The sequence below is a fragment of the Amblyomma maculatum genome, chromosome 4 (assembly GCF_055883805.1).
Source record: "Amblyomma maculatum isolate TAMU_Amacu chromosome 4, ASM5588380v1, whole genome shotgun sequence".
In the NCBI taxonomy this organism is placed as follows: Eukaryota; Metazoa; Arthropoda; class Arachnida; order Ixodida; family Ixodidae; genus Amblyomma; species Amblyomma maculatum.
In genome coordinates this window covers 60,314,722-60,327,704 of record NC_139347.1, presented here as the reverse complement: position 1 = coordinate 60,327,704, position 12,983 = coordinate 60,314,722, and the positions used below count along the sequence as shown (strand labels likewise).

Sequence of the window (12,983 nt, the reverse complement as noted above, 5' to 3'; positions counted from 1 at the left end):
TGGCCGAAGGTCAAAGTGCATGTACAGGTCGCCTTCACCCACGGACGTCACAGCCATAGCTGGCGTTATTGCTGGTCTCGAAGATTAAAGCGTCTGCATTGCTGGAAGTCACTCGGAGTCATTGGTCGTACGACTGTGTTTTTATTGTATAATCAAGAGTTCGACGAAACATCATCTGGTCAGGTGGTGACATAAAGAAAATTATATATGGTCACTGACCAAGTCAAAGTTTAATAAAAACGAAATGACGTTTCGGAAGCCCTACGGCTTCCTTGTTCACAATCTTGTGAACAAGGAAGCCGGCTTCCGAAACGTTATTTCGTTTCTATTAAACTTTGACTTGGTCAGTGACCCTATAATTTTCGTTATGTTTTTATTGTAGTAGCGTCGACACATGCCGTCAGACAATGAGGACGACGACATAGAAGCGCGAATTTTGCTCCACTGCGGCTTCCTCATTTTAGCTGTCCAGTTCTTCATGTAAAATACGTTTTCACACGTTAGCTAGTAACAGGGATTAAGCGGTTATCAATAGCTTCCAGCGCGGCGGGCAAAAAAAAAAAAAAAAATACGCGAGTGCTGGCGTGCACGCGGCGCCTGTCGCTAAATTCACAAGCGCCGAACGCTATGCCCCGGGCTGCAAACAACTTACGTGAGCTTCGCCCGCAGCTGTGACTCTTCAACGCTCCACGCGCTGTCCGCACATCGCAGGCTGTACGTCGTGAAGCAGGCGACGAACGTGCTGTTCGCCGTGGCTGCCTGGAAGCTCCTGGACATGGGTCCCACCCTGTGGCGGTTGTGGGAGTACATGGCGGACACCGTTGCGCCGACGTTCGCGGGCTGACGGCTTGACCGCCGCTTGGCCCACCCCGAGCCTAACGCCAGAGTCCCGGACGGAGATCGAACGCCTTAGCAGCAGCGACAACGACAGCCCCGGGCCGTGTACATCCACCAGGCCTCCTCCTCACCCTTCGGCATCGCGAGTGAACACTTCACCGCGAGGACCATCACATCATTCGCCCTCACACCCTTGCTCCCCTGCAGTGCCTTAATTGTCATCTTGTTGATACATGTACACATGTGGACAGTGAATAGTATTTGCTAGCTTCTGTACTATGTTTCCTTAACCTCAGTCCTCTTCCTTTTTTTTAGTGTTTTTGTATACATGTACACGTAATGCATCATCTGACTGACCAGAAATCGGAAAAATTAGGGGAGCGCCAGATTTTAACCCTGAAGTGGAATTAGATAGCGAGGGAGAAAGTGAGAAGGCGGGGCCTGTTCGCGTAGCGACTGTCAGTAGAGACGAGTGCGAAGATTACGATCATCCCCAGATTACGTCCATGTCTTTGGGTGCACGGTTCTTCCTGCGTAGGGCTGGCACACAGACTGGGAGCCGAGTGGTGAACGGGCGGCTAACGAACGTGAAAAGTGCTGTTCTGTCGGCGTGCTTGCTCTGGAAGAACGCCGGGAAGGGGGTTCCAGATTTCAGAGGTGAAGGCAAAATAAAAATCCTTAGGCTGGCCCTCCTGCTCCCCCTACCGAAATCGCGACTGGCTTTGCGATAACGAACTGTCGGTGTCAAGCGCCGATCTATGGGCTTATTGCTCGCCTTTCAAATGAGGCTGTTCATGTCGTGGATGGCTGTAGGAAGCGAGGTTCGGGGGTGAAAATGAGATTTAGACTTCACCTTACGGTTTTCCAGGTTTTTGTCTGTGTGCTGTCGGAGCAGCAAATGTTTTTAATTTCATTGAGGATTGATGCTAATAGATGCCTCCGGAACACTCTGCAAGATGTACATTCTTGTGGCCTTTCTTTCTTTAACACTTGCTTTATAGAATGCGCTTCATTTAACCACGTCTACTTTCCGGAAGATCAAAACTACAGTAAATTTCTTAGCTGAGAATTGTGAACAACTCTTCGGAATGCCTGCTGCTTCTTAAAGCACTGATGGTAGAAAATTGGCTCTCATAAATTCATTAACTAGGTTTAATAACTGCGGTGGTAACCACAGCGACCAATATAAGCCCTCAGTATTGAATAGGCAGATTGCAATCTGTTTTGTTGAGGCAACCATTCAAGCGCTCTAATATCGCGGAAGCATTCACTCATTCCCCTCACTGCAGCGTTTTAGCTCTCCTTTGTTGCGTCTTTTCCAAATTTACTTTCGCCAGAAATTTTTTATGATAGTTCCGATTACGCTGGCGACTGTACGTTTGAATAAACAGTGAGCAGTGGGGCGTTTGTGTATTCTTGACATCTGTATCATTTTGTGTCGATTGTAGTTGCTGCCGCCTATCGCAGGAGTTATCTTGTGCACGACTTTTGCAGTGCGATATTGGCAATTGTTGCGTACAGTTAGCTAATCGCTTTTGGTGGTGATTGTTCGTTGACGTTACGTTTCGTTTCTTTGCGCATTTACTTTCAGCGTTTCCAACTCTTAGCCCTAACTTTGTTTAATCCTTTGGAATGTTTGTTTTTGTCTTGGAGCTGAGAACATATAATCGGCTGTTCACGGGTACAGCCAGATCACAAAGTGTACAAAGCGAGGGTATGTATGTCTGTATGTGTGTGTGCGTGCGTGTGTGCGTGTGTGCGTCAAGTCGATGACGTGCGTGTCGGCTTCTTTAGTCCCTAAGTGCACTTTTTTTTTATTCCCACGTGTGGTTGTGTACTTAACCCGTTGTTCTCTTCTTTCGCCGTCATTCGAGAAATGGAACAACGCTGTAAAAAATGGCCTCGAAAGAGATCCGGGGCCGTCGTTGCGTTAGTGCCACTGTTATCCTTGTTGACAAATGCGCAAGCTGCAACCACTGTTGAGTGACCGTTGACAATAAAGATACTCTCGACGCTACACGTGCACTTTTTCAAAGAGAACAGAGTCGCGTTTCTTCACTGGGCACTCGTGTCTATCCTGGCGTTTTCACGCCAGAGCCCCCGTGTCGCACGAGGACTCGGCTGCCAATTCGGGCAACTTTAAATGGAAGCAGGGGAAGATGGAAATCGAACAGCGGTGCCCTTGCACCCCCCTGTATAAAGTCTCTCAGTCTTTTGCAGGTTGCATGACTGGTCATTGAGTGCTTGGAAGTGAGGAAATTTCCCCTGTGCAATAAATTTTTCAGACGGAGCAATTTTTTCTTTACCTAGGCGATAACATAAGCATGTATCATATGCTTCAGAAAAAATTCGGGACTCTCAGGACTGCCTACTTGTATGCGGGTGAAAGACGCTCGCGCTGTGACGTGCCGGTTCCTATGCTTGCGCGCCACCACGCGACCGGTAGCGTGATGCACTTTGTACCCTTCGGCTTTAGGGCTCTGGAAGATACTTCTACTTGGGGTGTCTGAATACGCGCACACTCCGAAGAATGCGCGTGCATCGAAGCTCCCTATTTCTGTACCTGATGACCCAAACGCAGTGCCAACCATTGAGGGGTGGGAGGCTGCCCTATGCAGCTCCGGATTCTAGGGCGAAAGAGTCCCCGTGACAAGCGCACGGATAGCAGCTGCAGCCGCTGGAGTCCCTGACTAGGGGTCCCACTACAGTTTTTCAGTCCTGCTTCTCCGACAGCTCCCTCCCCACTCCTCTAAAAACGCCCGCTGCACTAGGTCACGTGAGGCGGTCAGGTGATAGACTTGGAAGTGGAGTCGCATATGTTGGTTTAAATCCCCGATCTCTGATGCTCAGTATTATTATGGGTATGTGTCCACGGCGGCACTTGGCAGGCCATTCCAGTCACTTCCTGTTTGAAAGAAGGACGCTAACAAATGTGCAGATATCCGGCCAGGGAGAGAGTAAACAGCCTTACCATGCACAGTGCTCTCGGAGATGCGGTGTGCTGGGCTGATAATGGACTTAAAGGAAAGAAGGTCAGCAAAACATCTAAAAAAAAAAAAAAAAGCACAGTCCGGCTATTTTCCCGTGGTTGACAAGGTTGTGAGGTTACTAATGGTAGTAGTGCGTTTTAGTTCAGACACACTAACATTATAAAAATAGCCGAGAATATGGATCACGCCGCTAGAATTTGTACTGATTCGAGGGTAGTTGAATGTTATTGTGATAGGAGTCCCAAACTGTGCATGCGTATTGTAATTTTGGACGAAGAGAGGAATTTTACAGGTGGGGACGCCTGTAGAAAAACATTGTGGAAGATTCGCACCGAGAATTTCTTCATCGTTTGGGGTCCCTGTTATTATGTATCCCGATCCCAAAACCGCGATCACGAGAGCAAAAAGCGACAGCGCGCCAGTAAAAATGATGTAACGAAAACGAGCATACGTTGATGTTGGTCGGGCACAGTAATGCACGCCTCGTAGACGAAATGCAGTTAAGGAGAGTATGTTGCCGGGTTAGTTGGTGATCCATTAAGTAAAAAATTTAGCGCAAAAATAGAACACAAAGGTCAAAGAAGAACACACAAGACGTTCGACAAGCGCTAAATTGCTTGCATACTTTAATGTTAGTGTGTCTCAACTAAAACGCACTGCTACCATTAGTAACCTCACAGCGCTTGTCAAGCGTCTTATGTGTTCTTCTTTGTCCTTTGTGTTCTATTTATGCGCTAATATTTTTAATTAATCGTAGACGAAAGTTTTGAAGGGCCATGGTTACTACAGGGTCCGCGAAAATAAAAGTTAATCGATAGTTACGCTCGCATTAAGAGTATGATGAAATAGCGGTTTGTGGTTCTGTGGGGTGCTTCCGCACTGGTGAAACAAACGAACACACGTAGTGTACAAGCGAAAGCAGCCTCCGAACTGAGAATGCTGAAGCCACGGAGGAGTGTTTAACGACTCAGGTTCCCACACTCAGAAGACTTCTAGTGCTCGAGCGACATCTACAGGGGCAACGGCGTACATCTGATCACAATTATTTTCATGTAGCTACGCATGCCGCTGCTATTATGCCATGCCAAGTATGGTGCCTGGATTACAGAGCAGCGTTACTAGAACAAAATTCTGTTCTAGTAACGTTGTTACAGAATGGGTACATTCGATTTTCCAGTTCTAGACTACTTGCTGAGAGATCTCGGCTTGTGCTGTGACAGGAAGCAACGTGATGGTCACATGACACCTTGCAAGCTCCCTCCATCGTTCGCTCTTCGCAGACGAACCCAACCATCAGTCACCACTAGTCAGTTCTTTCGCAGTGACGCCGTGCGCACGTATATATCTAGGCGCACGTGAAATACTAGAGATAACAGAGGTGCGAATCAATCGTTGCTTTTCGCGAAAGGAGCGTGACATGCCTAAACATGAATCGTTTTACAAACCTCAGTTTTGTCAGGGTCTTCTAGCCGTTGCTGCTCATGAAATTCTTCTAACCTCACTACGCTCGAAAGAAGAGGAAACCGTTTGCAAAAAGCATTTACAACAAGCGTTAGCTGCTTCAGCATAAAGCGGTTCGCTTGCGCTAAAAGATCGCGAAACAGGTGAACTTCTAGCAAGTCAAAAACTAAACAAAGCGAAGACGCAAGGTTCAAACGTCTTATAACTATTTAGAGAAATTGCGCCGTAATTTAGCTCACAATATCGTATACGCAGGAATACGAAGAGTACTCTCTCGGAGTCTTACTCAAACTGGCCGCCGGTCCAGGAGCTGTACTGGTGGGCGGATCTTCTGGGCTGCCCGAGAAAAATCAAACGCAATACAGCTGTCAGCAAGTAGTCCCGGACAGTCCGGGACTGATAATTGAATTTACCCAGTACATGTGCTTTCTACCTCGATGACCAACGCTGCTTTCAGGGTGAAGATGAGGGTGAAGATGCTCTCTTCCACAGCATGATGTGGAACCTTTGTCTCCCTGATCCCTAGACATTTGAAAATTGTACATATGGTATGGGTACCAGGCCACAGCAATGTGACTTTAAATGAATATGCTGACAATTTGGCAAAGGAGTCCCTTAATGGCCCCGTATTATCTATCCTTCCGGCGACAGCGTACATCACCGCAGCGAGGTTTTAAGATCTGATGACTACCTGCATCTAAATTATTCTTGGAATAGAAAATTATGTCATTCACAGCAACTTGAGATTTCTCTAACAAGGCTGCGATGCCGTATCCCACCTTTAAATTTCTATCTTTACAGGTCTGGTTTGGCACTGTCTCCCGTCTGCGCATTTTGCGGTGAACAAGAAACATTAGATCACTTTTTATTGTTTTGCCGCCGCTTTACTACGTTAAGAAAACAGTTGATGGAAAGGCCATTGCAACAGCTTGACCTTAGTTTAGCAGCCCGACATTGTTATCATTTGGCGCCACCATCCTTGGGCACAGTCACAGGTCTGTTTTTACCGCCATGCAAAATTTTTTACTGGACTCACATCGTTTGCCTTGCTAAATATTTAAACATCACTTGTTCTACAATTGTAGTGTCAATCTCCCGTGAGTGTTACCACTTTTCATTTTATATTTCACTTATTTCCCGTTTTGTTTCCTTTCCTCTACGCCTCAAATAATTTTTTTATGCAAGGCAAGTATACTTAAAAAATAAAAAAAAATGATAAAAAATAAAAAAAAAAATAAAAAATTCATTGCTACCCAATTCTTGGCCGATCCCCCTCTGTGGGTATGTGTCATAAGTTATTTGGACAACAACAACAATGTGTCCCACTCTATCGCACCGCTGCACTCAGTGCACGTTAAAGAACCCCAGGTGGTCGAAATTTCCGGAGTCCTCCACTACGGCGTCTCTCATAGCCTGAGTTGCTTTGGGACGTTAAACCCCACAAACCAACCAACCAACCATCAGCGCAGAGCAACGGCGGGCGGTTTTGATGAGAAATCCACCGCTGTTGCAAGAATTCATCAACATTGCAGCCCTACCGGGATACCAAGAAACTCATTGCTAATGTTTTTCCGGCGCTCAACGACTTATTTCCAGCTGCTGCAAAGCCTCACCCTTCGCCCTGTTTACAAGGAAAGCCCGCGGAAGATAATAGAAAAATGTCTGGACGCCAGTCATATAATCCCCGGCCTACGTCAGATATGATGTTTTGGGTGTACATGCGATGGGCGTGGCCTTATGGTAGAGCATCCGCCTCGCATTCGGGAGGTACCGGGTTCGATCCCTGGTGCCGCCGGTCACCCACCGGTTTTTAAATGGGTGCAAGCTTTCCCCCGGCCTGGTGCTCGGCTCTTCTGGGGTGAAATGCTTGGGAAAAAGGGCCACATAATCGGCTGTTGCCGCGCAAGGCGGACTTATTGTTGTCCGATGGCGGAACGAATCACTGCCACATCGGCGCAACTATTTGGGCCGTGACTCACAATGTTTTGACCATCAGGTCAAAACATTCAGGTACATATAATGCAGTAGGTTAATTAGGTCTTGTATGGGAGCAGTTTGCTTTGTTTTGTAGCGAAATCTGCACTACGCTTGGTTTTCAGGCCGTCGGCGTGGCATCGTGACACCATGGCAGGAGCTGCCAACTTGGGTCTCTCGTTTCACATGGGACGGGTATGTCAGTTTGCCTCCACTTATCTACACAGTTTGCAGATTTTTAACGACAGATAGTCGCAAGTATATCAAAGTTGTTTCGCAGGTACGCTATGCGGACAGGCGGACAGAAAAAAATATAGTAATTGCTGTTGTCAACCCCTATTTAAATACTATGCATTAATAAAACATTTAGCATCTTAGATTATCAGTTCGTAAACTTGGAGACGGTCACATTTCTAGACAACTCCAATTTGTAGAACTCTTCTAGAGTGCGTGTCTTAGCAGAGATTCAGCTCTAAATGTTCAGTTTCGGTTCTCGTATTCATGCATAGGTGTCACGATGGCCGCCTAACGGTTTCAGCTTTGATGAGGTGCTTTATGACGCTCCATGAGCCAATGGCATGCAATACAGGTCTTAAGCTTTCGCTTTTGGATATCGAAGGGGAAGAAACGTCCAGATCAAAAACTAGCCGCTTCAATGATGTTTTTCATGCATTGTATCTGTCTTGCGCGCGTATTCACATGAATATAATGGTAAAGTTCGCGGCGTACATACGTATGTCTCGAAAACAGCACGTACACTGAGAATGCAACCGAATGGAGTAGTCTAGGGACGCGACTGCCTCTAGTTTTAGAGTATAGCAATGCAGGGTAGCTAATGTTGCCTGAATGTTCATGAACCGCTATTCGATAACGCGGACGAGAATTATTCCTGCAATTTCTGTACGCCTGGTTGTAAACCTACGCACAGGAGTAATTAAAGTTCAATGTGCTGCTTGATGTTTACCTAAAAACTCTAAAGACTAATTTGGAACGCCAAAAATCGTAGAGGAAGGTCTCATCCTGAAAAACCCATATCTTAACCAACGGTACTGTGCTGTCTACAAGTGCATGTCAAAGTACGTCAGATTTTGGCAGTCTAAGGGGAAAATGTTGACCAACGCTAGCTAGCAGTCAGAATAAATAACCGGGCAATGTTGATCAATGCATGGCAGGATATGCTTCATGTGGCAGCGCGATCTTATGAGCGAACAATATTTGCCAGCATACATACACGTATATCCAAGCGGATTAAATCCTAACGTCTTCGACTGGATTAAATCTTTCCTTCTTACCCGTTGGCAATTTGTACATGCTAATGACACTAATTCACCGATTACTAACGTGCTATCTGGTGTTCCACGGGGATCGGTCCTTGGACCCCTCCTATTCTTAATCTATATTAATGACCTTCCTTCTGCCATATCCTCTAACATTCACCTTTTTGCTGACGATTGTGTAATATTTCGGGAAATAAATAACGTTAACGATACTGACACTCTCCAGTCAGACCTCAATTACCTCAATTTGGTGTCAGATTGGTGCAATGCATGGAATATGGAATTAAACATTAATAAATGTAAAGCTTTGCGTGTTTCCCGTGCATCTAACGCTCTTCCTTCATATTATCTTAATGGCACTCCTCTTGACTGGGTAAAAACATACAAGTATCTAGATTACCTAGGTATTCATATCACTCAAAATTTAACATGGTCTATTCATATTGACTGCGTTATTAATAACGCTAACCGCATGTTAGGATACCTACGTCGGAATTTCTCTGCCGCTCCCTCATCTCTTAAGCTTTTACTGTATAAAACACTTATACGTCCTAAACTTGAATGCGCAGCATCAATATGGGACCCTACACATGAAAACCTCATATATTCCTTGGAACTAGTCCAAAATAATTCCGTCCGCTTCATTCTTTCAAATTACAATCATACGGCAAGCATCACAGCCATGAAATCTAACGTTTCACTCCCACCGTTAGAATCTCGCCGTAAAATTGGTCGCCTAACGCTATTTCACAAGCTATATCATCACGTTGCTCTTCACGACTGTTTCATATCCCCCCCAGAATACATTTCACATCGCATTGATCACCGCCACAAGGTTGGCATCCGAATATGCCACACCAAATCTTCTTTTTAGTCATATCTTCCCCGCACATCTGTGGAATGGAACCGCCTTCCCCCCGATATTGCAGCCATTTCAGATAACAAAACCTTTCACGACGCAATAGCTAACAATGTTTATTCTGAAGGAATTTTATCATATGTTATATCTGTTTCCACTGTGTTGTGTACATTAATTTTATGTTATTTACGCTTTGTGAATGTTGTTTGTTTTATTCTGGAGGAATTTTATTTTGTACTACTTGTTTTCACTGTATTATATTCATTGTTCTGTATCCTAAATAACCCACTCCCCTCTGTAATGCCTTTGGCCCTGAGGGTACAATAAATAAATAAATAAATAAATAAATAAATAAATAAATAAATAAATAAATAAATAAATAAATAAATAAATAAATAAATAAATAAATAAATAAATAAATAAATAAATAATCAGATGTCGGCAGTCATACCTAAATGAGCGAAAAATATTTGAAAGCGTACACAAATGTATACCAGATGTTTGCATTCCAGTCTAAACGAGCGACAAATATTTGCCAAGGCACACGAACGTATATGAGATGTTGGTAGGCCGATCGATCTGATGGACGATGTTGCCGAGCTCACAGCAGAATATGTGAAATATTGGCTAAACACACGTACAGTAGAACAATGTTTACCGTTGGTTTCCAGACATAGTGTCAATTTTAGCAAGCAGTGACATAACTTGCCCGTTCTAACCAGCTTATAGAATGGCATGACCAATATCAGAAACATACTGACAACAATGTGCTGCCCTTGGGCCGTGTTTTGCCATCACATTTCCAATATCGGGCCGGTTAACATCGCTACGTGGGTAGCTGCAGGAGGCTGCTTTATTGTCTGTGAGGTAGAATACAATCCTCCTAGTGTGCGCAGTATTCACGCACTTCGTTAATTTCAAACCAGGTATTATATTTTCTTCAAAGAGCAGGCTGTTACAAATCACAAAAGGGGGAATCCGTCCTTCAGAGATATTTTGCGGTCGTCAATAGAAAAGATGTACATTGATTTATTTCGTGTGCTTAACGTACTAAGTGAACGCGAAGACTGGCTAAGGCCGATTTGAACAGACGGTGAAAGTAAGAACAAATCATTGCGAGCATCGGGGAATGCAGACTCAACTTGTGCCTCTTTTGACTTCCGCTGCGTCCGCATCGCACGTGTGGAATTTCTCAATTCTTTCGCTGCATCAACATATTATCGATGAATACCGCAAGTGATATAAGCAGGTAAGTTCGTCCGGTACAGCTAGACTGGCAGTAAATACACCTCGCTAATCGTTTACTAAACATGAATTTTATTTGCTCTCTGCATATGTTCAGTTTACCAAGTGAGCGAAATACTGAGAGAACTTATGTAATATTAAGTTTTGTATGTGCAAACAAAAGAGGTTGAGTGCAGGCTCCGGCAATGCTCTTGCTTTGTACAGTCTACGAAATGTGCTAAATGCCATCTGATAACCCAATTCTCTATTATAAACAGACAATTGTGGCGGCGTACTTTTGTAAGGTTGACTAGGTGCCCGCTATGTCGCACCGAAGCTTTTTTTTTTTTCTTTTCTTCCTGCGGCCACCTTGTTTTAGGTGTGATACGATAGGAAAGCGCGTTCGTCATAATCGCAGTTGTTCGCTATCGGAAACGAAGCGAGCACCTGCTGTTTCCGTCGAATCCTGTGTTCACTGCGATGCATCGAATTCTGCTACCCTGTTACAATTAGTGGTCTAGAGAGTACCTAATCCTCTTGCATTCATTAGGTATCATTAGAATAGGGGGGACTATATTCCAAGAGAATGTGGTAACAGCGGGGCGCGAGAGCCCATTCTTAGAGTGACTGCCCTACCCCTCGTCCATTCATCCCGTGCTTGCGCATTGTCGCCGTGCTAGGCTGGTCCTGACCCATTGTAAGTGCTGTCATGGCCGGACTCAGGTGGGGAGGGCGGCTAGAATCCGACCATGGACACAAGAACGCTTGCGAAGAGACGAAGGGAGGCGGGGACAACGCGTGCATGCCCGAAGGCCCAGAAGATGCTCAACTATGCACGTAACTATTGTGTAGCACATCGTTGTTTCAATGTTCGAGGGGACGTTGTTCGTAGAAAAGCTCGTGCAACGAGCAGAAATGGCGGTCGAGAAGCTTAGAAGAGGCTCATTGCGAACTCCCATTAGATATCAGTGTGCAGCAAACGAGACGCCCTTCATTGAAGCCTGTCCTTCTACTCACCCTGTCCCCCCGCATAGTTCGTCATGCAGTATCGGAAAAAGGGTGAAACATTCCATGTTTACTGCCACAGTTTCCGGGCCCATATCTTATCAGACAGAGCTTGAGGCCACCAATACAAGTTGTTGATAAGTAACTGTTTGCAAAAAGCAATATTTATGAGGTAAAATTTACGATATTCTTGTTCTTATCCCTCTCTCATCAGCATCGTTCATTAAAATATATTTACTAACCCATGAACGTATTCTCTAGAAGAGCGGTGGGTATGTGCAGTTTTCTCGCTGGAGTGTACGCTGCGTCGCGATTCGGCTAACGCCAGAACAAATCGACCAACACCCCTGCCTGCATAGAGCCGCTCAGGTAGGCACCCCGCTTCATGCACCTGCACCCGGAACGAGGTGTCAGCAACCTTTCGAAGGCAACTGCAGATGGCCTTCACCACAACCCCTGTACCCTGGGGGAGAAAGCCCCTTTGGGAACGCGGCATTGGGTACGAAGAAAGCTGAGAGACTATACCGTACAAGTACAAGCAACTAAAAACGACTCTTCCCCATCCCCACCACCCAGTCTCCCCGTTCAGGAGCTACCCCTCAATCAGCCCCCGTCAAGAGGAAGGGGCAGGGCAGTTTTCTTTTCAACCTCGTGGCGAGCGCACTGCCCGTCAGCCACGTGTAGTCGTCAGGGAGCGGTCGCACGTCGTTCAGGAGTGCAAGTCTTGGATGTCTTTGCTTCGACTACAGCGCCCGCCTGAACAGTGAGAGACTTTACCTCAAAGGATTCCTGGGGCACTTTTTATTATGGTATGTAAGCCATCTCAATTCTTCGATCTCGTGTTGATGAGTATTCGCTCTGAATGGATCCATTGTTCCTCGTACGTCACCTTTCTCGCGTTCTTCCTTCTGATATCTAATTCTGTTAGCGTATCCATATACCATAATACGTACAATCTTGCTCTCGATTTTTTCGTTGTTTCATGCGCGTTGGCAGATATCCGCTTTTTTTTTTTTTTTTTAACATCGTGGTGTCTTTACTCTTGGGTAGAACATTCGAGCAGTGCACACTTGAGGGTGAAAAACTAAATTCAAATAGAAGGTATATAATTTTTGAAGGGGTTGTGTCCGCCTGGATTCGACGCAAGCATTGTATCTAAAGACCTAGTTGCTGCGGGGCGAGGTGTCGCTATTATATATGTTTAACGTTTGATGCGGCGCGCTGAATATTTGACAGAAACTGCTCGTGAAAATGTTGACAAGAACTGTAATTGTACTCGGTCACGAACGTCCGGTGCTAATGGGAGCGGAGAAAGAGGCTGAGTATAAAGCCTGCTGAGCCCCGAGCGGCGACCGT

General features: G+C 45.5%; 1 protein-coding gene across 2 annotated transcripts in view; it reads left to right on the top strand.

Annotated features, from left to right (window-relative positions):
- Positions 1–2,872, top strand: part of LOC146191190 (putative fatty acyl-CoA reductase CG5065) — a 37,305-nt gene extending 34,433 nt beyond the window's left edge. Inside the window, exon 12 of one of the 2 annotated variants that reach the window (XM_084601671.1) lies at positions 670–2,872. In XM_084601671.1, coding sequence (XP_084457797.1) covers positions 670–844 — 175 coding nt within the window. In that variant the 3' untranslated portion in view covers positions 845–2,872. The remainder of the gene's footprint in view (positions 1–669) is intronic. The other variant, XM_084601672.1, reaches the window with a different exon arrangement.
- The last annotated feature ends 10,111 nt before the right edge of the window (positions 2,873–12,983 follow it).